Source organism: Pholcus phalangioides, unplaced genomic scaffold, assembly GCF_987345545.1.
Source record: "Pholcus phalangioides strain wild (caught in Gottingen) unplaced genomic scaffold, Ppha-v1.0 ptg000028l_1, whole genome shotgun sequence".
Lineage (NCBI taxonomy): Eukaryota > Metazoa > Arthropoda > Arachnida > Araneae > Pholcidae > Pholcus > Pholcus phalangioides.
In genome coordinates, this window is record NW_028301618.1 from 8,016,456 (window position 1) to 8,041,767 (window position 25,312).

Here is a 25,312-nt window from a genome sequence, read left to right on the forward strand (position 1 = left end):
TGTTTGTCCTTTAGATGTCCCTGTTCTCTTGGATAAATGGATTTCTCTGCAGTGTGAAGATATACACGTGAGTTATCAAAGGTTAGATAAGTATTAGGGATCTATATTTGTGATCTGAAAAACTTGGAAGTGCAAAGTTTAAAATTTTGCTTGTGCTCGTCAAAGCCTTATTATGTCTTGCCCACATGGAAATGCAGACTGCGAGAGGGACTTTAGTGTAAACAAACATTTCCTGCAACATAGATTAAATCTTTCGATTGAAAGTATCAATGGCATTAAGCAAATAAAATCTTATGTACAGCATTCTCGAAATGCTAAAGATATTGATGTCAATGCCAATCTTCTGAAAGCTGTTCACAGCTCGCATCAGTACCAAGACAGACTTCAGCACCAAAAAACTTTTGATAAGAACTTTCCACAACCAGATGAGAATCAAAGACTAAAAGCAGAAGAAAGGAAGTTGGAAATTCATTTGTCATCATCAAAAACTATGCTGAACACTGCAGAGAAAATGATAGAAGTGTGGATAAAGAGAAAAAACTTTGCAGACATGGAAAGTGGACAAGTTCGTGTGAAAACACCGAAAGAGAAAATGTGTAGTGTTCTTGAGAAATTGGAGGAAAACAGTCATGAGTCAACAGAAACAGAGTCAACAAAATGTCATGAGGTTTTTTTTTTAATATATGCTTATTTGTTTGATTTGTAAAGTTTTTCTTCTTATGCCCAGCTTGGATTATGATTAATTTATACGTCCGTACAAGTGGATGCAAGTTTTATCAAACATATAAAACTGATTTTTGATGCCAGAACCCTATAACTGGTTAAAATGTTCAAAATTTAATCTGATTATCTCGGTTCAAAAAATTTTCATTTTTGACAAAGGTAATAATGATTCTGCACACTGCTCCGAATTCAGAGATTGCTGTTCCGAAACACTAAATTTACTGCTCCGAAAAGAGTCAACAGCATTCCCATCCCTGCTGCAGCTACTGGCCAATTTTCTTTGTCCAGATACAGGCATCGTGTAGCAGCACATTTGGGGAAGAACCTATGCGTTCTCTACGTTTGTTATTTTACTGACTATTGGATGGCCATTAACATTTCGCCATAGTAAGCGGAAACCAAAAGGAAACTCATAACCTCAAACTCATCATTTCATTATTATCTCTATAATGTTTCAGTCATAAGAGAAAAAGAAATGAAATCGCTCTAGTCATTTGTTGGTACCTTGTATGTTTGTGCCAATCAGAGGAAATGTTTTTTTAACCAATGAATTGACAAATTCTGTACTATAATTCTAAGCATTGCACAGTGATAAAAGCAAATTCAAATCATGCACGTTTCCTCATGCGCTGATTTATTGTTACTTACAGTTGGAACAAATTCATCTCTCTTTAGAACATCAATAATAGTGGAGTGTAGGCTGAACAATCAGGATCTGTCCAGCAAAATTTGAATCAATTTTCCCAATCTCTTGCAGAATTTGGAATCTGAAACGCTTCAGATTTAAATTTTTGAAATTTCATTTCTTTTGTGCAAAATTATCTGGGATTTTTTCGCTTCACACAAAATTATGTATTTTCATAAAAAAACAGGACCTTATTAAAAAAAGAAAGTCTGGACTGACCCCTGAATATAAACATATTGTATGAACATGGATGATTGGGAATTCCTCAGGAATTTTTCCTTAGCTTGTGTACTTAGTTGAGAGTGAAAATGAAGTTTAACAACCCTTTTGGGCACCAAGTCCTCGGGTCGTATCCCAAGGCACAACATAGGGAAATAAAAAAGTTTTTTTTGTCAACGTGTTGATGGAATTGAACGGACGGTACACTGGTACTACAGAATTTTTTTAAAAAAACGAAAATGCAGAAAGATAAATTCTGTGGGGCTTGAAGGTGCTAGGCCTTGGCCAAAAGTAGCAGTTTAACACTGTCAACACAATAGGGGAATCAGTGCTGAAATGCGACTGTTAGCCGAATATGCAGCGACGAAAGTGAAATGACAAAGTTCAACAATGCAATAGTGCAGAAAACGATTTGTCCAATTGCTAACATATGTGCTGTAACAATAGTTGGGGAATCCCTGGGTAATTTGCCTCATGCATCAAATTCTCCAGATCAGAACCTGGTCTATGCAGGGTTGTCATAACCATGTAATGCAAACAAGTTATAAGAGGGAACATAGTAAAATTGTTGCAGCTATAACAATACATGTGATTTTGCTTTTACTTTGTCATGACCCTTACCCCCGAATATAAATAACAAAAGTAAATAAATGAAAAATCTGGGGCTTACCGCAATGCAAATGCATTGAAATATTTATAAATCAATAAATGATAACAGGGCGATTATATTATTATCAACTTGATGCGCCTGAACCGCATTTGATTAAATCAGAAAATTTTTTTTACAACGTCCTCCATATTAATATTTCACTAAGCAGGTTCAAAGCCCTAGCAGACGAAGAAGTCAGCATAATCCAGTTGTAGCAGGCAAGCACAGAGAAAATTAACGAATGTTTCAAAGGTGCCGCATTTTGTCAACTTTCTGAAGGGTGTGTAAACTACACGCCCCCCAAAAACTATTTTACAAACAAAAGTTTATCGCAAATTCCTTTTTTTTCTCTAGTGTTTATTCTATAAAGAAAAGTTTTTCTTTTTCTCTGTAGGCCGGATGGTCTATTTCTACTTAGGTTGATTATACCGGAATGCAGCAATGGAGATTTTGAAAGGAATGCACTGAATTGGATCCAGTTCTGCTGCCAAACTATAAATGTAAGCCAATTTTGATTATTTCCAAATGGCAGGAGTAGTGTTAATAATAACCATGAATAATGTTATCAATAATCACACAAATAATGTTAATAATAATCGTAATAAATATGAACATGTTTATGATAGAAGTACGTTTTTGTATATGTGTGCTGAATGTTCATTTTAAACAGTTCTATATCGAAATATAATAAAATAGTGTACGTCAAAATGCCTTGTTGCCATTAGAATCAAATGATTTATATTGGAATTTAAAGTCATATGTAGTTGGGCTTGCTTATAATGTGAACGCAGATATTAAAAATTTTCACATATAAAGTTTTTTCATGTCCTGTAAATTTTGTATAGTTCATTGATACTATTTTGATTTCTTATAAGGAAATCGTATTTCGGCAAATTATGCAGGACTTTACAAATCCTGAGTGCTAGGTCTCCATTGTGACTGAAAAATCGGAATTGTCACCTAACATTTTCCGTAATTTGTGCATGTTGAATTGGAGTCTAAGGATGACACAAAATTTTTTTGATTTCGTAATGCTTCTTCCAACATTGGAACGGATCATTAATACAAATACAAATACCACGCCACAACAGGCAAATTGCCCAACGAGGTGGCTGACTTAACATCATGGATCCCCGAGCCATTTTTTGAATAGATGTCAGAATCATCATCAGCATCACTTTGAAGGTCAGGCATAGGGTGATCCCTATAGAAATCGGTGTTAAAATTGCTGATTTTACTATTGAAATGTGGAAATTTAGTGGTGTTTTCAGCCATATCAATAATTTTAAAAATTGTATTGAATTCTCCATTTTTGAAATATCGAGTTCACTTAGATACAAAGCTCTGAAAATTAAATATGAAGCAATTAGTCGGACCTACTTCTGAGTTGGATATGCATGCAATAACATTGATTTCAACTTTTTATTTATATCCTCTCAAGCATGAAAAATAATGTGTCTGTATTGTCTTTTAATATTCAACTGCGTAAATTCATGTAGTTAAGGATGTTTTGAAAATTAATTATGGGGCCTGTAAAGTACATCAAAGAAATTCCACAGCTTTAACTAAGCGTTTTTTAAAGCAGAAACAGGCAGATGGATAACTTGAAAGTTCAAGGGTAGAAATACCTAGCACCCCTTAAAAAAAGAGGAAATATTCATTTCTACGTTTAAATCTAAATTTGTTTCTTCCATGAGTTGTGCAGGAAGTCGTGTATTGGTTAACTTGGAAACGCTTTGTATGTCCCTTAAAGAAAAAAAGGAGATATCATGCTAACCAAAAAGCCTCATTGAAGAAAACCCGGGTAGCGCCGGGTATTATAGCTAGTCATTATTATAAAGTATTAAGTCACTGTAGTGTCTGCCATCATGGAAAGAGGTCACCAAGTCCTGAACTAGCCAGAAGAGGGAGGAAATTTCAACTGTTTTTCCTAAAAAAATGCTAGGTTCCTCAGAAATTTGCTTAACTAAATTTTACAAGCCCTGGTGTAAGATATTCTATCATCAACTTATGCAGCGGTGTTTTAACCAATGATATTTTTTTCATTATAGGGGTTGTTTTCTGTCACCACCAAACAGTTAGCATGCAGTGTTGTGATACTGATTACCCTGAGGTTGAATTCTTTCATCGAAATGAAAAAAGATACCACCGATAAGTTCTTGCCGGTATTGGTTACGGCTGTTGTCAACCTGTCTTTCAAGGAAACAGTAAGGCTGAAAGTGTTTTTGCATGTTATCAAATTTTTTTACTTTTTTAGCATGTGTGATGTTTTATTTAAATTCTCTGTTCTACAAACCGTACCAAGTCTAATATCCAGTGTTAATACAGGTTCTTTAGAAATTGTTTTCAATAAAAAGTGAACCAGTCTGAAAGTATGGAAATTGAAGCGGTTCAGCGATATTAATTTTGAGATAATGTTTGTTTCAAGTACAGCCATTGTTGTAGTAAAGCTTAAAATAGATTTCACATTGTGCAAAAAAAAAAATCTTTGCTGATCAATTCTGTGTTTCTGTAACAATGTCATACCAGGCAACACCATACCTGGTTCGTACTAGCTCAGAGATTTAGAATTATAAAATTTGTGTTTACATGATGTGCATTATACTAATGCATGGTCATGGACTTGTATCATGAGGATCCAGGTTCAACCCCCATTGGGGGCCACAATGGTCATCAGCTCAAGTTTTTTCCCCCATTTTTGGTGTGAATGTGAACCAGTCTCCTATTTGAAAAAGTCTCCGCAGAGAGCAGGCAGACCTTCAACACGATACTTACATAACATGAAAAATTCTAGCATCTGCCACCTTCACTTCTAATATTAGAGACAGATGGTAGCACCATTGACATACAAAACACACATAATTTTGACGACATAAATAATAGTTGATAAGGAAACTCAAATGGACAATGGTTTTCAAACCTGAACAGACAATTTTCATCAACATAAATAATGTTACAGCCACGTGATATTATACATGTACAAACACGTTCTCGCATGCAGCATATTGGAAATTCCTCAAGGGAATGTTTAGGAGGCGCATGTGTGTGGCTGAGTGATAAAGTAACGGTTTGTGCAAACAGTGCTAGTATCGATGACATTCGCGCTCATTTTCTTTTTCAACCATTAAATTATTTAGTTCAAGTCATAATGGAGTCGTTCATGACAAGAAAAGAAATCCAAATGGTAGAGCTGTTCTTGTGCAGGATCTCTGGCTTTTATTGCGATGGGGGTTAGCAACCTGTGCACGTTCTGATTCCCAATAATTGTGCATGCTGGAGCAAAACCTTGTATTTAAAGTAATGTACCTGAGTTAACGATTTGTGTGCTTTACTTTCACTTTGTGATTTAATTTTTGACAAAAATTTTTGTGTGCATCAGACTCTTAACGTTCTAAAGCAGGTCTTGTTATTTGTAGGGACCTTGTTTCAGGTACATAATGTTTATTATTATTATAAAATTATATATATGGTATTTTAAATATTTCATGTTATTAGTTTCTACATTGTGTGAACAATTGTATTTTTATAAGTCAATGCTCCCTATAAGTGTATTTTTGTTTGTCGCTTGCTCCTTGTATTATATGATAAAATGTGTATAAATTGTAAATAAAGTGTACAAATCAATTACTATCAATTTTCTCTTGTGAGCAATCACCTACCAACCATCGACAGCACCCCACATTTACAACATTTTGTTTGAAAATGATTGCGATCTTGGAAGTAAAATGGTGTACACAAAACTGTCTTATTTTTTATATTTCAGTGGTTGAACGCAGGCTTGGATTTGCTGTCAGTTCTGATGGAGGTGTTTCAACATCACTGCTTCAAGCTGAAGGTGAGTTGAGAAGTCCCTGATGGCGATAGTTTGATCTCTATTTTTTCTTTGATCATCCTGTCTGAAATTTTTTTCCTTTTTCAATTCATGTAATTTATCTTAACGTTTATTTTCCTGTTTAGGGCCATATAGAGGATTTTCTGATGGAAATTTTGAAAGGTCTAAAGTTCGATAACATTGAAGTAAGTTTTTCTTGTTAGAATATGTTATTGGTCTTGCTGAATCTGGTGTTAATTTTTTTTCACGTGGCACAAATGTTTGATATCCCTTCAAGTCAGCGCTTATGAACCCAGAGATGCCATTGACACATTATAACGCTTCAAATACCCGGAATTTCGGAAAAGGACGCATAAAAATTTTGTTCACTAGTTCTAAGAAGGAAAAAGTTGTAAAGAGGAAAACCTCCCCAACTTTTTCCCTTTCTTTTTTTCTTGTTTTTAGCATGTATCGTGATCCCTCAACCTTGAAAAACTAACTGGGAGGGGGTACAGGCGGGTCTAGTGTCCTGGGCTCTGGACTAGAGGGGAGCACCAAATTGACCTTTTATAACTGTTTCTTCTAGATTACATGAGTGTTCCAGAATGTGTACTTGCCCCGTTTAAGAAAGTATCTACACTGGTGAAATAAATTAAGAGAATTAGCATATTTTATCGAATTTCATGAAAAGAACTGAATGTAAAACCACTGCTTCTAGACAAAAATGCAAATCTTGTACGTCAAATACGTAAGTGTACACGTGTGTGTAGGCGGAGCCAGTAGAGAAACAGGCTTTATAAACGCGCGTAAGTTACGACGCATTTCGTTTGCAAGCACACCTCGGCAAATTTCTTGGTGTTATTTTGCAGCAATCGGTTAATTTCAAATTGTAACAGTAAAAATGAGTAACCACCAACCTTTAGATGATGGAATGAGGTGGCGAATTGTGGGGAAGCTAGAAACAGGCCAATCTCAAGTCCAGATTTGTAGAGAGTTCAATTTAACGCCCAGCGTCGTGTGTAACTTATGGTAACAGTTCCAGGATACTGGATCCATCGAGAGAAAGCCTGGGCAAGGTCGTCCAAGAGCCACGGCGGCCAGAGAAGATCGCCATTTGTCTATTATAGCGAGGCGTAACAGGAGTGCTACAGCTTCTCAGCTCTCTCGTGACTTGTATGCAGCCACAGGAACCCGTGTATCAAGGGTGACTGTTTCCAAAAGACTTCATGAGAGAGGGTTGTTTGCAACATGACCTGCTGTTTGCATCCCGCTCACTATTCTATGGACAAGAGAATCCGTTTATCATGGAGCATAGATATTGGAGTATGGATCAATGGGCGACCGTTCTCTTCACTGATGAGTCCCGGTTCAGCCTAAGCACCGATTCTCGTCGTACGTTCATATGGAGAGAACCAGGGACCCGCTACCTACCCTCCAATGTCCGCAAAATCAACCATTGCAACTCGCAACCCCTTCTGGGAACCATGCAGGGAATGAAAACAGCGTTGTTGAACGAGTGGGACCAATTGCCACAGGAAATGGTAAACTGCCTTATTTCAAGTATGAAATCACGCTGCAAGACCTGTATATCTGTAAGAGGGGACCATACCCCTATTAACCATTTTTTTGTTTATTCTGCAACCCCTGTTTCATACCTTCCGACTCCAATGAGTGTTACTCATGATCATGCGTGTGTATTACAATTATTGAATGGTTATTTGTTTTGTATTGTATCAATGTATGTACATATCAAATTTCATTAAAATCGGTACAGTAGGTACCGGTACAGATAATCGACCAAGTCTGCAAATTCTCTTAATTTCTTAAACCAGTGTAGTTACGGCACTAGATAGGTGGCACCACCTACTGAACAGAAAACATGCCAAATGCTGGGCGCACACTGTCAAGTTTCTCCAACACAAATCTGACATAGCTCCCATATTCAGGTGTTAAAATATGTGGCAGTTAAATGGCGACAGATCAGAATGGTGGACCATCAGGGAGAGAAAATAAAATCATTTTACCAGGAAAACCAAAGTATGAATAGGAAATCAGAAGATAAGTATCTGAGAGAGAGAGAGAGAGAAAAAGAATCTAATTTGCTTTAAATTTGATAAGAAGATATTGAAAGTGCTAAGATTTTTTTAACAAAATGTAAAATCAATCAGAAGAGAATATTAGATTGATTATTAATAAATATATAAATGTGTGCCTTCAACTGTTAATGTTGAAGTTGATCCTGCTTATAACGTTATTCAAAAAACCGTCATAAAAACATTGTAAATAAGAAAACGGGAAATCTTAATGAGAATTACTTATTGTTAGGACCACGAAAATAAGTTGTACTAAGTGGAAAAACATTCTAAATGGGAGGAACGTTATAAGCGGAATCAACTGTATATTTGTTTTAGATTTATTACATGTGCAGAATTACACACGTTAAATTCTCAGTGCTAATCAGCTTCTTTGCAAGCTAAAAAAAGGCTCATTTACTTTCATTGTCTACTAGTAAGAAATACTAGTAGACAATGAAAGTAAATGAACCTTTTTTCTCTTTTGGGTAGAACATGTTTTTAGAAATGATTTACTTGATTCACGGGTAGCCTACTTTCCTCTCCTACCCAGAACATGACCCCTGCTCAGTCTCAACGAAGAAATATAAGCAGGTGATCAAAGACCTGGGGCATGTTGGAAGAAAATTAATAGAGATACCAGTGAGTTATATGGGAGGGGGGGGGGACATAATTTTTTTCAAGATAAATTTTTTTTTGAGAGGGATCCACTTTCACTCAAAAAAGACCCAGATTTTTCGAATAACCCGGGACCCAGGTAAATTAGAATACAGTGGCATCTCTGTGAACCTATGGTGAACATTCTAATGAAATAAAAATTACTCAGTTGTATGCAACTGATATTAGTAACATCCACTTATATAGGCTCAAATTTTAAAAAAAATAGTCCCATATGTGTGCTGTAATTAGCCTAATACTTTGACATTTTAGGTCATTAAGTTGAAAATAATTGAGGGAAACACACACTGTCCCAAATACAGTGGACTTTTTTTTTTTTTCAAATATTTCAGATAATTTAGTTGAAATTAATGAGTTGGAAAGGGGGGATTCATGATTTTAGTACGAGCTATTGGCTGGTGACCAATTTGTAACTTTAAAAAAAGAAGAGTTAAAAAAATTTCTGGCGTTTCTGAATTTAGACAAACAATGGATTCTGTTTCTTTTACCTTACCTTCTGGCTTGAACAACCTTGCTAACTAATATTCTGCACACTGTGCAACGTGTGAGGAATTGTTCATCAGTCTTAAAGATAACTCAAGGTTTTATGACAACTTGTAATAAAAAAAATTAGTACCGTATATACTCGTGTATAAGCTGACTCGTATATAAGCCAACCCTCCCGCACTTCAGGACCACCAAACCCGCAATAAATTGAAAACCTGTGTATAAGCCGAACCAAAAAAATCTGTGCATTTCATAGAAAAAAAATTCTCATATTTTCATGCAGAATGAATAGCTTACAGAAATTTATAATAGATAATGATTCAAACGTTTTAATCTGTTTCTTCGGAGTCTGCAAGCTCATCGTAATCAATCCATCACATCATCATAGGGTGCTACATCTTTGTTTTTATCTTCATCTGGGCTGTCTCATAGTCATTGTCACTTTCAAAGAGGATATCATCTTCAGTTCCGTCCATCTCATTGCTGGTGCAACACTTTTTGAAGGATCGGATGATAATTACGGTGGAAATAAAATTCCACACCTCATGTACCCATTGGCACACTAGGTCAATGTCAGGTTTCTTCAACAGGGTTCGCACATCCTTACAAACTCCTTAAAAACTCCTAACTTTTCATTTCCCTCTGGAAGGGCCTTTATAACTCCTTACTTTTTGCAGCCGTGCCTGAAAAGGTCCTTTTTTTTTTCTGAAGGGATGATCTTTCTTAGAATAGGCATTCCCCCATGGTGATGAATAGCATTGCCTAGAAAAATAAGAGGAAGCTTCCCCTGAATATAAAGAGGAAGAAAAGAGAAAAAAAAAACCGCTCTCTTCCTTTGTAATAGGAAATGTGAAAGCAGGGGATGGGATTGGAACATCCAATACGATTTTGTCGTATTTAGTAAATTAATACGATTATACGCTTTTGCTTCTAAAAATACAATTTTTTACCGAATCTCTAGTTTTGACGTGTTTTCCTGCCTTTGTCGCAAACTGGTCAGCGTTGGAAATCGATGGTCCGTAGAACGACATCACTCCGCTGAACCAGTAGCCGAAAATTCCCCCATGCCCAGTGGTGAGAAAGTTTTTTTAAGTTTTTACTTATGCGGCGAAACCATGTCTCGAACCTCCTATATTACGCAGTATACTGAGTGCAGACCTTGCAGCTTTTCTATTTTTCCTACTATTTTCTCACTTTCGCCGCAATCGTCTTTTTTTTTACTGCAATTCTCTCCTACTATTTCTATTTTATCCCTCCTTCCCATTTGCTTACAGCCAATATCTCACTACGAAAATTCTGAGAAACCGCAAAATGTCACTGCTTTCCGCAGTTTTTTTGATGTGTTTTATTCACATTACAACTCGCTACTGAAAAAGAAAAGAAAAAAAATTTCAGTTCCACTGGAGTAAGGGACGACAACAAGCGTATCTTTTCGCCGCCGCGCCTTAAAGTGCTAAAAACTGAAGTCCAGTGGGGAAAGCGAATCTGTTTCGCAGATTTGTTACCGTAAATAAAAAGGCAAAAAAAAAAGAGGAACAGGCTCTATCCACACACAAGAGATTCTATGAGAGACAATGGGTTTATCTCTCCTGGGATCCCGTAACGAGCGTTCATCCCTGAAGCCAGGTTTTCCTAGGAGTAGGCTTTTTGCGCCGCGTGAACCTAACTGGATCATTTCGTGTCGGCAGAAATGGGTTACATAATGACGTTACGCATTTGCGTTTTCCAAGCGTGGCGCATCGGCTCAGGACGGCTACATTGTATATGACCCTGGCGTCATATACTCTATCGGCTGCATGCTCCGGTTACATAAACGGACATACTTAAAGGGAAGAGACACAACACGAAAATAAAGGTAAGATCGCTGAAACGAGCAGCACACGACGCTTAACTCCTCCAGAAGCAGTCTGCCAATCACGCCCGACCTAAAGTGCTGCCGTGAGTCGTACTGCTTTTCATATTGATGAATAGACGGCCTGTCGCACTGGGTGATTCACGTTGCGCGCGGCATAGAAAACCTGCTAGTAAAACCCAGCTTTTAAAAGTGGCAGACCAAGCCACGTCTGGTTTTACAGGGGGGGGGGGGGAGGACGAGCCGATCAGCCGCTATATCTGAACCCACTTTTTTTAACCTTCAGAAAATAACTGGATTTCGGATATCTTTATGTTAGGGGTGATTCAAGTATTACGTCAGCATGGATGGGGGATTTTCGATTTGCTGACTTGATAACGTGGAGGGTGGATGATTCTTACGTCATCAACCACCCTTTATAAAAAATATGAAATATTCTTAATGGCATCTTATTCGGTGCGCGAAAAACGAGTAAAACTTTTCACTAGTTTGTGGGCAACTGAACTAACATTCTCCCTATTGAGTCCCCTACAGAGCCACTCTGTGATCTTCAAATACTTAGCAGATCCAAATGCTCTGGAGCTGTGCCGCGCATCATATAAGTGATCCGTGATTATGCCGCAGATCACCTAAGTAATCTGGGAATGTGCCGCAGATAACTTGAGTGATGTAGAACTGCACTGGTGGCAGGACCAATGCTCTAAAACTTTGTCACATGTCACTCAAGGGATCGCTTAATGTGCCACAGATCGCTTAAATGGTCTGGAATTGTGCCACGAGTCACTTAAGCGATCTGTAAATGTGTCACTTGGTTCATTGTTACAAAAATAGATTTAGGGACAGGCCACATCATAACACCAGGGCCACATTTGGTCCGCACAGGCCGAATGTTTATCGCTGGTCAAGGGTTACCAAGGGCTTAGAGAGGTAGGGTCGCAATGAATTTCTTGAGCAATTTTGGGTTCTTAGCCTTCAAATAGCATTGAAATTAACAAAAATTGATTATAACAACATATAAAGATATTTTGTTTCAAAATTGTAAAAAATATTTTTACAATTCTTTTAAAAAATATTTTGTGGATTAAAAAAATAAATTTTTGATCATCTGGGGGGAAGCCCCCAATTCAGATTCCACCAATAAGCGTTAGGAGGAAGGGGGCAGAGCGCTGACAGGGGGAGGGCGAGAGTTTTGCTGACTTTTTCTGACAAGAGGGGTGAGTCAAAAATTGCTGAAAATTTGCTGTCGTAATACTTGAACAGTCCCTTATTTTAAAGCATACATGTGCTCAACACATGGCCTAAATGTGGCCTGCCTCAAGTAGCTCGTGGCAAATTCTTACTTCAATTGAGCGGCCCGCGGCACATTCCCAGATTGTTTGAGAGTGATTTCCGGGGGGGGGGGGCGGGGGGGGGGGCTTTCTTTCTTTCAAACCAAGCACAACTCAGGTCTATTACCATCTATGGGCAATTTACTATCTAGGAAGTTATGCTGGAAGTGTGTGTGTGTGCCTAGAGCAAATATAAATAATTTTGTAAGAAAAATCTTTGTCGGCTGTGGTTTTTATTTTGAATAATTGGAGGGGGGAATGAATATCACTTTTAGAATTTTTATAATTTATGTGATGCTGTTATGAATTATATTTTTGACTAATACTTGAAGGTTTTAGAACACTTTGGTGAGGACAGAAAGCATTATGTGGATTGATTATTTTATGAATTCTTATGATGCTGGGTAACAAATCAAAACTTGTAATTTTTTAACCACTTCTACATCTATATTTTTGAGAAGAGGAAAAATTTATTTGGCAAATTAAAAATAAATTTGAATATGTGCCCCGCCCCTTTTTTGTTGTAAAACTTGTAAGTTATGAAGTTTGCCATGACTCCTTAAAAACTGCTTGAAACTCCTTAAAAAGTCCTTAAAAATTCCTTACTTTTCATTTTGAAAATTTTGTATGAACCCTGTTCAAGGCATCACTTTTTGTGTTTTCTTTATCATCGGAACTCATCCATTCGATCCACAAATCCTTCAAATACTCTTTGAAAGGCTTGTTGATGTTCACATCTAAAAGCTGTACAATCGACATCAATTTCTCTGCCTCGGCTTTGACATTATTGGTTTTGTGGAGTTTGAACATATCCCATACCGATAATGCCAGTTTCTCGAACACTGCTACGGAAATGACTACTGATTGTGGGGTCGATATTTTCTCATCAAAAACTGACCTGAGTATAAGCCGACCCCCTCCCCACTTGAGGAACAAATTTTTCCACCACAAAACTCAGCTTATACACGAGTATATACAGTACTTTCTTTAAAAATGGCACCCTTTTGTATGTTGAAATATTGAGTCAGAATTTAATTTACTTCCCATGTTGGAAGTTACCAACTCAGTTCCAAAAAATTGACCAGTTAACCATTGAAAGAAAGAATTCAAAATTATAATTTGTGCAGTTTTTTTGTTGATTTAATGTCTATTTTAACATTCATCAGCCGGAATGCATCAAAATTATGTACTACTTAACGTGAATGGTGTTGTTTAACCTCTGGAACCAGGTTTCTTCAGAACAGTTTCTTCCAACAAATTATTTATTTCTTATACAACATTGCTTGGCCGAGGTCTATACAAGGGAATGCAGTGAAGTTTAACAGAGACAATTGATGTTACAAAGGAAATCGGAAACTGTTGTACAATCAATAATGTTTGATGGGAGATTGTTCCAGTCGGTTATTGTTCGAGGAAAGGAATTAAATTTGAAACAATCTGGATGCACAGATGGGTTTCAATTTTTGTGAATGGTTAATTCTTTTTGAAAAGTATGAAGCTGGAGTTAGAAAATTTTAAGTGTTGATATGAAAATGCCCATGAAGGATTTTGGAAAGGAAAGTGAATCGAGAGGGTTGGGGGGTGAAAAGTGGTTGCATATTGAGTTGGCACTTGAGTTAAGTGATGGAGGTAGAGGATGACTAACAGTTAAGAATGAAGTGGGCAGATTTATTTTGAATAGATTATAATCTATATCTATTTTAGAGAGTATGGGGGTCCCATATTTCACAGGCATACGAGAGTACAAGAACGATGTCGATTTGGAAGCAGAGATGTCTGAGGTGACGGGTGGAGTTTTTGGAGACATATATAAAAGACGTAATCAAAATAACTTATTTTTCACAAAATTAATGACCCGTTTCAAAAAAGTAAGGAAATTTTTTTTACAAAAACAGGACCCTACAAAAGTGGTCTGGATAGACCCCTAATTGCTGGCGTTTAATGCAGTTCCTGGGCTTGTGGAAAAAGGGGAAAGCAAGGTTGCAACTAGAAACCAATATTTACTCTGTCCCCCCTGATAACCACTGTCTATTTCAGTGTCTCCCCCCCTTCCCCATACTTTAAGGGGGGAAGTAAACTCAGTGCCTGGGGCATGAGACTCTCTTCCTTCCTCTAGTTGCAGCCCAGGTGAAAACAATGGTGATACCTACATGTATTAATGAATGTTATTGGTCAGAATATAAACGTTGAACATGAGAACCTTTTCATTACATTTCCCCAAGCTGTACAGTTAACCTTAGTGTTTTAGAACTTGCCCAGCGTTTTTATTTTCAGTGATTATATAAGTGAATTTCCAAACATGCAGCAAACTTTAAGTGATGGGGTAGGTACAAGCTGCAAACAACGACACATTGCTTTAAATAGGTGTGAGAAAAGATGAACTTTTGGAAAAGCTAGAAAGCATAACACCATTAATAATGTTGTGTGAAAAATATTGAATAGGAAAATGTTTATGATCGAGAATGAAAAAAAAATTTTTTTTTCATCCAAGCAATGCCTGCAAAAAATGTTTGAAGAGTGACTTTAGTGATTTTTTTCCATATATATATAACGGTATGTAAATTAAAAACTATGGTTTAAAATTAAATTGTCTGTTATTATATGTGTATATTAATTTTCTTCCAAAATAAAATATGAGTCATAATGTTCAAAGACACACCTTTGCTGCTTTAAATATAAAAATATTTATTGATCCACAATCTCGGGAATCACCTAGGTCCCAAAAAGTCCTTGTCAGAGTGGTTCTACTGTATATCGGGGGGGGGGGAAATACCCAGAATTGTTTGTACTAAGTAAATGCATTTTCACCTCTCTCTCACTTGCAAAAGGATTTATTTAAAAACTTCTCCATCTCAGAAGTCTAAATATGGTGATAGTAGATAGTAATAGAGAGGAAAATTTTTGCAATTTTGGAGGCATCTGATTTTCTTCCAGACCTGGAGAAACTGAGAATGCAAATTTCAGATGGATTGTTAATTCGCCATGAAAATGGATATTGTCACTCATAGCTGCATGATACTTATAAAATAGAGGTGATATATGTGAAGTGAAAGTGTGATTTTAACATAACTCTGTTGGCTGCAAAATAGTTGGAAACATGCCTTTCTGTATGCACAAGAAAAAATGTTTTTTCCTGTGTCATAAGTTAATCAGAAAGTTATTGAGCAGGCTACTACTCTCATCATCAGTGCTGCATCTAGTCTGCTTGGTCAGCTTGGGCAAGCACACATTTTGGCACTTTCTCATTATGTTGAAGGTTGAAATTTGCACCCCTCTGGTGCAGTGCCGGGTCATCAGACCTGCCTGCTTTCCCCCCCCCCCCCAATTTCAGCACTGCTCATCATCAATACATGATGCAAGCAATTTAGGAGTTAAATAATGCGACGGAAGTCACCGGGTCAAAAATTGAGATACCAGTTGGAGTTGGGAGAAAAATAGAAGCCATGCATCACATTTGTAGTCATAAGTGAAATCTATTTTAATTTTCTCATTCAAAATTTTTGCCATTTTGCTCATTTTTTCTTTAAGTAAAAATTCTATTTCTCGGAAATTTTCCCGTCAGATTTGAGATAGAGATTCTACCGTAATTGACTTGTTTTTGAAGTGAGATTTCTGTGAGATTTTAATTTCTGTTTTGTGTGTTGTATTTTTAGGCTCTGGCAGCTTGCATTTCTAAACTACCAATGATAAACCATCCAAGTCCTTCTTTGGCTCATTACAAGAATTCATGGCGTGAAGTTATCGAACATTTGGCCAGTTGCCTTCAAGAGACTTGGATTAAACTATACCCGTGGTTCAACACAGGTAATACACATTAGCAATTGGTACTTTATTGTGTTGCATTCTCTCCCCCCCCCCTATTTTTTTGACTGTATTGAAAATTTGCAAGTTTTTGTACCTTATGTCTTTCTACTTTCAACTTATGGTTCTTGATACTCATTTAGTTCTCTGTGCTGCATAACCAGAATGTAGTCCTTGCACCACAAAAATGAAATCCCAGGCTCATTTATTATTTAGCTCCCGAAATAACTTTTTTCTTTCTGGCATAACTTGTAATACAGTGAAATCTGTCTAAGAGTGGCACTGTATCACACTGTTTCTCAACCGTGAGGCCCTGATGTCATTCACACAAGGCTGCGAGTGATTAGCTGTTCCATTTTAACTCATTCATTTTCCGTTGGTCGTATATGTGACCGGGCTTTCCACTCACAAAAATGAATGAAACCAGGATGCAGGCTCGCAAAGGTTGAGAACCACTGCTGTATTCAGAGCCATAATTAATAAGTTTGGTCAGCTGGGGCCCAGCACACATTTTGGCTCCCCCATGTAATATTGAAGGAAAGGTTAAAGTGTGAATTTTGCACCCCCTCTGGTCCAGCACCTAGGGCACCAGACCTGCCTTCTCCTCCCCAGTTGCTCTATGAGATGGAAACCTCTTAAACTGAATCAGAAGATAGCCTGTTCAATGATGAGTGCTTTGCTTTGCATCTTTATAAAACTGAAATCTGTCTAAAATGGAATATTATTTCATTCTCTTGACGTTTTGTTTCGGAAGTTTTTTGTTTTCTTGTTACAAGTTTCACTGTATAAAATAGTATGATTTTCTTTATAGATTTTTGATGGCAGAGGAGAAAATTCACATGCAGACATTGGAATGTGTGTCATTTCCGCTTGTTTATTTTTATTTTCCAGAAACGAATGATGCGATATCGATGGCAACAAACTCCGATGCCGCTGACATGATGGCTATAGTCAATGACTCGTTTGTCTACAAGGCCATCGTGATATGTATCGTAAAGATGTTAGGGTACGTATAAGAATATATTTTGGAATTTATATTTGTGTTTATTGTTTGATATTTTGGGCAAAGATAAATTCTTGATCTACAGTAAAAAAAAACCACTACATTAATGCTGTAGAACAGTGATACTTTGGCTAACAAAGATGATTCATTCCGGTATTATGTACGTTAGCTGAAACATGATTTCCCATAGGTATCTATAGAAAATAGTTTAATTTGTTCCAGATATAGCTTTAAATACCAATGAGGCTATAAAAAAAGGAAAAAAAAGACTAAAAACTTGAATGAACAGCTTCAAAATTGTATAAACGAGAATTTACAGGAAGATGTACTGAAAATCATTTTATTTTACATCATATGCACAACCGACACCAGCTTTAGTCTACAAATACCATATTCCCCCCCCCCCCCTCCCTCCAAGTTTGAGCTTTGTTTACAGTATTATTCCTGAAGCATTAAAAAACACATCAGACTTTTGAGTGGGTGCAGGTCTACTAATAAGAGACATACACTATTGTTATGAAATCATTTATAGTAAAACTCTTTAACGGCCACCCCCTCTTTTACGAACAAAATTTTTTGTCCCGCCAGTGACAACAAAAGATAGCAGACCTCGCAGCGCTCCTATTTTTCCTATTTTTTAGAAATGTCCTCCTATTTTTGCTGCAATCATCCTTTTTTACCCCGCAATTCTCTCCTACTATTCCTATTTTATCCCTCCCTCCCTTTTGTTGACAGCCAAAATCTCACTACAAAAATTCCGAGAAACTGCAAAATGTCACTGCTTTCCCTCCCTTTTTGGCGTGTTTTATTCGCATCACAACTCACTACTAAAAAAGAGAAGAAAGAAAAAAAATTCAGTCCCATTGGAGAGGGGACGGGGACAGGCGTATCTTTTCGCCACCGCGCTGTAGTCAAAGTGCTAAAAACTCGGTGGGGAAAGCGAATCTGTTTCGTAGATTGGTTGCCGTAAATACGAAGGCAGAAAAAGGAGGGAAGAACAGGCTCTATTCATCCCCACATGAGATTCCATGAGACTATAGACTATGACTACTCTTTCCTGGGATCTCGTAACGAGCGTTCATCCCTGAAGCCGGTTTTCCTAGAAGTAGGCTTTTTGCGCTGCGTGAACCGAACAGGATCATTTCGCATCGGCAGAAATGTGGTATATAATCATGTGTTTTCCAAGCTTGGTGCATCAGTCAGGACTTCTATATAGTATATGACCCTGACGTCAGCTATTCTATCGGCTTTATGCTCCGGTTTGAAGGGAAGGGAAATAGAACAACACGAAAATATAAAAAGATTGCTGAAACGTGCGGCACACACACGGCGCTTAACTCCTCCAGAAGCAGTTTGCCAATCATGCCGACGTAAAGCGCTGTCATGAGCCGTATTGCGCTCTGTAGGAAAACAGTTGTACTGCTTTTCTTATTGGTCAATTTACGGCATGGCATGCTAGGTGATTCACGTTGCGTGCAGCACAGAAAACCTGCTTCTAGGAATACCCGGCTTGAGGTTACAGAGCCCGAGCCACGTCTGGTTTTACAGGGGGGGGGGCGGAGACGAAATCCCCTTTTTTCTAACCTTCAGAAAATAACTTTCGGGTATCTTTATGTTAGGGGTTATGCAAGTATTACGTCAACATCGTTGGGGATTTCTGATTTGCTGACTTTTGATGACGGAGGGGGGAAGGGTTTGGACGATGCTTACATCATCAACCACCCTTTATAAAAATATGAAATTTTCTTAATGACGTCTTACTCGGTGCACGAAAAACGAATAAAACTTTTCATTAGTTTGTGGGTACCTGAACTAACATTTTCCCTATTGAGTCCCCTACAGAGCCACTTTAGTGGTCTCTAAATCTTAGTAGATCCAAGTGATCTGGGAATGTGTAGCGGCCGCTTAAGTGCTCTGGACCTGTGCCGCGCATCATACAAGTGATTATGCCGCGGATCACTTGAGTAAGCTGGGAATGTGCCGCAGATAACTTGAGTTATGTAGAACCGCACTGGTGGCCGCACCAATGCGACACGTTTTCAAATCAATGAAGTGGCCTGCGGCATGTTTTCAAATCAATGAAGTGGCCCCACACTCTTCAAAAGATTGAGTTAAGTTGAAATGTGCCGCGAGTCATTCAGATGGTCTGAAAGTGTGCCGCAGGCCGCTTGAGTCATCAGGAAATGTGCCACAAGTCACTTGAATGATCTGAAAGTGCGTAGCGGGCCACTTTAGTGGTCTGTAAATGTGTCAGGAGCGTCACTAAAATCTACATATAAAAAAACACATGTATGCCTGTTTGTCTTTTATGCATTACTACACTATTCATCCAATCGCTGCCATCAAACTATGGGAAGTTGTTGAGTACACTCCCGCGAAGGTTTCTGGCATAGTGTTTTTTTTTTCCTTTCCTTCATTTCCTTGAATTTCCTTTCTTCTGAGATCGCAGCAACGCGCTACCTAGCAATCTATAAAAAATGCATTTTGCCACTTGAAGTGTTAATGTATTAGCCCATTAGGTGATCTGTGTTCTGCGAGCGACTCAAGTGATTTCGAAGCATGCAGAGGGCCACTCAAATGATCAAATGTGTCTCCAGCCACTTTTTTGTGGGCCACTTGTGTAGTTTTGTTATTTGTTCTGGACCACATGGGAAGTCGAGTGCCACAGGTTAGCATGTGTGTTTTAAGAAAATGTGTCTCTGGAAATAAACCAGACATTCATAAACATATGCAGGCCATTCTAATCGTTGTATCCTTCAGATATAGTGTAACTCCAGGAGGTGTTGCATCAAGGGTGTTCAACATCCAGTAGAGTGTGGGCCATTTCATTGATTTTGAAATGTGTCGCAGGTCACTGAAGCTGACCTGTAAATATTTCTGAGTCAATTGAGTACTGTGAAACTGTCACAGTGATCTGTAAATTTTCTGCGGGTCACGGGAATGTACCGCAGCACATTTAAAGACTGTAGAACTGTGGTGCAGGTTACTTGAGTGATCTTTAAAAGTTTCATGGGTCGATTGAGTGTTCTGGAACTGTGCCACGGGTTACTTGAATGACATGTAAATGTACACGGGTCACTTGGAGTGGTCTAGAACTCTGCCGCGAATCACTTAAGTGTAGATGAACAATATTGCAGGTTACTCTAGTGGTCTAGGAATGTGCCACAGGTCACTTAAGTGAAATGGAACAGCAGCTTGGGTAATGCGAGTAATCTGGAACTGTGACGCGAGCCACTTGAATGACCTGAAGCTGCTGTTGGTTCTCTTGAATGATCTGGAAATGTGTCGCTTAGTTCATTTTTTGCAAAATTAGGTTTGAAGCTGTGGGAACAGATTACTCCGGGGGCCACATTCGGCCCGTGCTGCACATGCATGTGTTACATTTCTATGGCACCTAGACAGGTTTTTTCTTTCTATGAAAAGCATGGGGGGAAAATGGATCACTATCATTAATTGGACTTTTAAAGTAAGAGTACAAATTTTATTAATTTATTTTTAGTTTCGCTGTTTACATTGTTTTCGATACCACATTCTGTGGAAATGAAAGATTTTTAAATTTGTTAGAACTTGAGTTTCTTAAAATATCAATATATAATAATATAATTAAAATATATAAGGTGTGAATCTCAACGGCACAACATTTTTAAATGCCACGATAATTTGGGAATTCAGTTTTTTCCCTCCTATTGTTTTCCTATTTTTTGTCAATGGTTTTTCTATTTCTCCTACTCTTTTTTCTCAAATTTCCACTTCTAGGCCTGAGAGAGGTTTTACTGTATTTTGGCATTATTGGCACTATTTATGTTAATAGTGCTGTATAATGTAAAATCAACAGTTATTTTCAAAAAATACATTTTTCTGTAAATCATATCAAGCTAGGGATGAATTCAGCAAGTTAGGTGAAAAAGATGTTTTGATGTCCTTCATAATGTGAAGAAGGTTGGCGATGTTACAGGAAGAAACTGAATTTGACAGGATGGTTCAAGATATTTCTCTTGTGTGAATATGAGGGTACTCCCAAATCAGAAATTGCACAAGAGAAAGAAACCAACTTACCTGTTTTCTTATTATTGCATTGTATCACTATTTTTAATTGAATTGCTTCTTGGATTAGTGTACATTGTTCTGTAAATAAGTTGGATGCACCCAGAGTTTTATCTTCGTGTCTTTACTCACTTTGAGGGGATACGATCTATAACAACATCAGTTTTTTTTCTTTGATTTCCAGAAAATTTATATATATTTATGATGATTTTGCTTGTTGCTGAATGTAGATTTCTAACATAATTTACAAAATCAATTTTACAAGCTGTTGAAGACAGTTTCTTTTTTATTTTCAGGTTTTCTAAAGTCCCCGTTGAGATACCCGTGGAATCTTTCCTGAAGTTCGTACAAATTCCAGTGAACTACAGGGTAACATAATTTCCAGGCTGTAACATTGTTTTTAAGTGCTTAGCAAGTTGTATAAATTTGTTATTTTCCCATAGTTTTTCAGAAAATGCTTGTAAAAAAAGTTTACTGGTAATGAAGTTTCATTCCTTTGGTTTTTTTTTCACATTTGTGACAAAATGTCATTAATGTTTTACTGGCAATGCCCTCAAATATATTATTAATTACATTATCAGACCTGCCAGCTCTCCGGATTCAGGCGGGAGACTCCGAATTTTTCATCCTGCCACCTGCTCTCTGGATTTTGGCAGAAAATTAGATTTTACTGGAGTTTTCACATTGTCGTGACGACAGTGACTGCCATCGTCATTAGGGAAAACACCCATAGAGGACAGCTCTGGTCATTTCCATCGAGCAGCCATAAAAAGAAGTCTTTCTGACCGCATTTAAGCAACTGTGACTTTGTTTACGTAGCTTTTATTGGCAATCATTTATCAGGGGCATGACCTTGGTTGCTGAAATTCCTGTTTAATCATTATTGTATTCCATTAACAGCCGTGCTGTAAACACAATTTTTTTCGTCAGCAGCTTTGTATTTTGAAGTTTTTAAATTGTTTCCTCCGATCAAATCTGTCTTCAGAAAGAAAATAAGAAACTTTAAGCTATATGAAGCTAAATATAAAGCTTTTAAGAGTTCATATACCCAAGATTATCAATCACTGATAACATCCACAAAAGAAAACACTTATGTTTTATGAACAGTATATAGATGTGATTTCTCTATTCTGCATGGAAAGACTGATATGGAATTATATTCTGCTCAGGGGCAATGCTGAACCTGCCTTTTGGGGGGGGGGGAAGGAATGGAACTTTTTCTTAATTTATATATTTTTTTGGGTGAGTCTATGAATGCCGGGAGGGGGGCCGCTCAGGAGGATCTCCGGATTTCGGGATTCCAAAATTTGACACGTCTGCATTATTCAGCTTTGTTTTCAGGAAATGTGAGGTTTTTAATTTAGAAAAAAATAAAAACCATTTCAGACACTAATGCAGTTAATGGTTCTGTCCCCCCCCCCCTAAATTGACGGTTTTCAAAAGGAAAAATATAATCGAGGGTTTTGCTCCCACTTTCAAAATTATTTTTATGAATATAGGCATGTTCTGAAAATAAATGAAAAAAATCAGGCGGGTGAAATGGGAGAAAAAATGATTTAAATCAATCTGAATCTGGCCTATCTATTATGTTTAGGTGGCCCTAGGAGGAAAGTAAAATCATATCTTTGTTGCTATCAACTACCATCCTCACTTTCTGAATTGTGAGTTCATTTCAACTGTCCAAGTCTAAAAGTGTATTTACACGTGCTCATTGTCCTGGAGTGGTTTGGTTGAATTTCCCATCCATGCATACAGCTTTCGAAAATATTTCTTTGCCGAACCAAACAACGCACACTAGGTGAATATCAAACTTGGAAGGCTTCGCCAACAAGGGATTTGGGAGAGGGACTAGTGTTGTATCTCGGGATTTGTATAGCCAAGGCTTCTTTCAGAATAGAATGTTTGTGTGTGGAGGGGGAGAGAAAGAGTATGGCAAATTTGCAAAGTGAAATCTCTACTTTACCGTACACCAACTCGGGTCTGCCATATGGCAATTTCCAATTGGTGGAGTTGGGTGGGAAATGAAGGCTCAATCCATCAGTGGTCACCCCAGGCTCAGTAAGTAAAGAACTTGCTTCTGATGTCCTATGCCCGGATTTGAACCCATGGACCTTGATGGTAACCTTCATAGTGAAAGACGAGCATCTTACCACTTCTCTACTCGGGCATACAAAGCGAAACCACAGCGAACAGAGGTCGGGACATGAGAGCCCATGTAAATACGTCCTAATGAAATCTGAAAAAAAAATTCAAACTTTTTCAATGGCTTTAAAATTTGTGAACCTCCAATTGTTTCTTAGTGTGTGCAGGTTAACATGTTATAATGTACTTGAGAACGTTTGGTCCTTGGTGTATTGATCCTTGATGTTACCCTGACTAATTTTCTGATATTCACGGAAAGGAATAAGATGGGGCCACGTAAACATAAATAGTAATGCTCAAATTTTTATTTTGCAGCCCTCTAATACCAATAATGAAGAGCTGAAGTTTTTCGATTTCAATGTACTGCCAAATATACAGATAGCATCATTGCTTCTTGTGGAGAGCTTGATTGCGAAGTATGATTTCTTAACTTTTATTTTTCTCTATTAATCATATTACCTAATATTGTTTAATCCTTTGTTCAGTGTTCCACTGCATAGAACACCCAACTTGACTAGCTTCTCAAACCATTAAATTCAATTATAAATGGATAAAAAGAGGTGTTTGTACCACTTACTTTGAATTTTCCTTTTCAATCTAGATAGCACTACCACATAAGGCAATCCATAATATTCAGCTGTGACGTGCTATTTAAAATCCTCGTATTTACAAGAAATTTTTTATATTTTTTGTGATACAAAAAGGTTGCTTGAATAAAAATTTGTTATATCGGTGGCTGTACTTTAAACTATTTATTCTATATTATTTTTAATTTTTTACACGGGAAACATACGAAGAATCGTTGAATAAAATAAGGTGTCTCATCAACTGGAACACTGCGCCACCAGCTCTTATCATACTACACAACCGCACGCGATGGCACATCTGTGTTTGTTTTCTGTTTGGGGGAATGAAGTTAAGCTATATCAGATGCTGCAAGGGAGGGTTGGTTGTCTATTAAAAAAAAACCAGAAATATATATTTCATTTGTAGGAAATGTGATCCTCTGGAATTTTGTGGGGAGGTTTGATTTTATCAGTAACTCGAGTCATCTTTACTTAGAGCTGCACAAATTATTTTGCTCTCGCTGTTGAGTTTCGCTACCGTATGGTTTATATAATTGTGTAGATAATTTGAATTTTTTTTTTTGGTATATATACATAGCTTATTTTTTCTTCATTGTAAATACAATTGTAGTTAGTTTTTTATTAATTATTAATCGTTCTGTAAATGGTGCGGAGGGGTCTGCTAAGACTTCCCGAAGCACTGAAAGTGCTTGAAGAATTACCTTTGGGTAGCAAATCTGAAAATGCGGATAGCAATGATACTGAGGAATACGCTCCTGGACCTTCGAAAAATTTCTTGAAACCAAAAGAATTGACTGACTAAATATTTTTGCACGTAGGACTTTATATATATATATATATATATATATACATAGGAACTGTAAATATTTATCTCTTATTTTGTAAAAAATCATACACAAGAATTTTTTGAAGGGGAGAATGTAGAGTAGCAGGGTTCCTTGTGGTGCACCCTTGGTCATGCTAAATCTGCTACACAGGTATAATAGTGTTTTGTCATTTATACGCTAAAGCTTCTACTCATTTACGCGCTTCATTGCGATACTCACTTATACACACTTTTCCGAGCTCTGGTGGCACACTTATGGATCACCCACAGAATCAAAATGGTAAGTGCAATCTTTACAAAATTATACCTGCATACTCCTTTAGGCCTAAGTAGACAGCCTACAACTTCTTTTGTTGAAATTCCAACTTTAAAGGGTAGTGCGCAGTAAAGGGTTAACATGGAACTT

General features: G+C 37.4%; 1 protein-coding gene across 1 annotated transcript in view; it reads left to right on the plus strand.

Annotated features, from left to right (window-relative positions):
* LOC149067884 (proline-, glutamic acid- and leucine-rich protein 1-like) overlaps nt 1–25,312 on the plus strand; it is a 63,167-nt gene that overhangs the window by 4,918 nt on the left and 32,937 nt on the right. The window contains exons 3-10 of the mRNA XM_089252298.1: nt 2,671–2,776; nt 4,328–4,483; nt 6,040–6,111; nt 6,234–6,293; nt 16,157–16,307; nt 17,196–17,310; nt 21,648–21,720; nt 23,809–23,909. Coding sequence (XP_089108424.1) covers nt 2,671–2,776; nt 4,328–4,483; nt 6,040–6,111; nt 6,234–6,293; nt 16,157–16,307; nt 17,196–17,310; nt 21,648–21,720; nt 23,809–23,909 — 834 coding nt within the window. The remainder of the gene's footprint in view (nt 1–2,670; nt 2,777–4,327; nt 4,484–6,039; nt 6,112–6,233; nt 6,294–16,156; nt 16,308–17,195; nt 17,311–21,647; nt 21,721–23,808; nt 23,910–25,312) is intronic.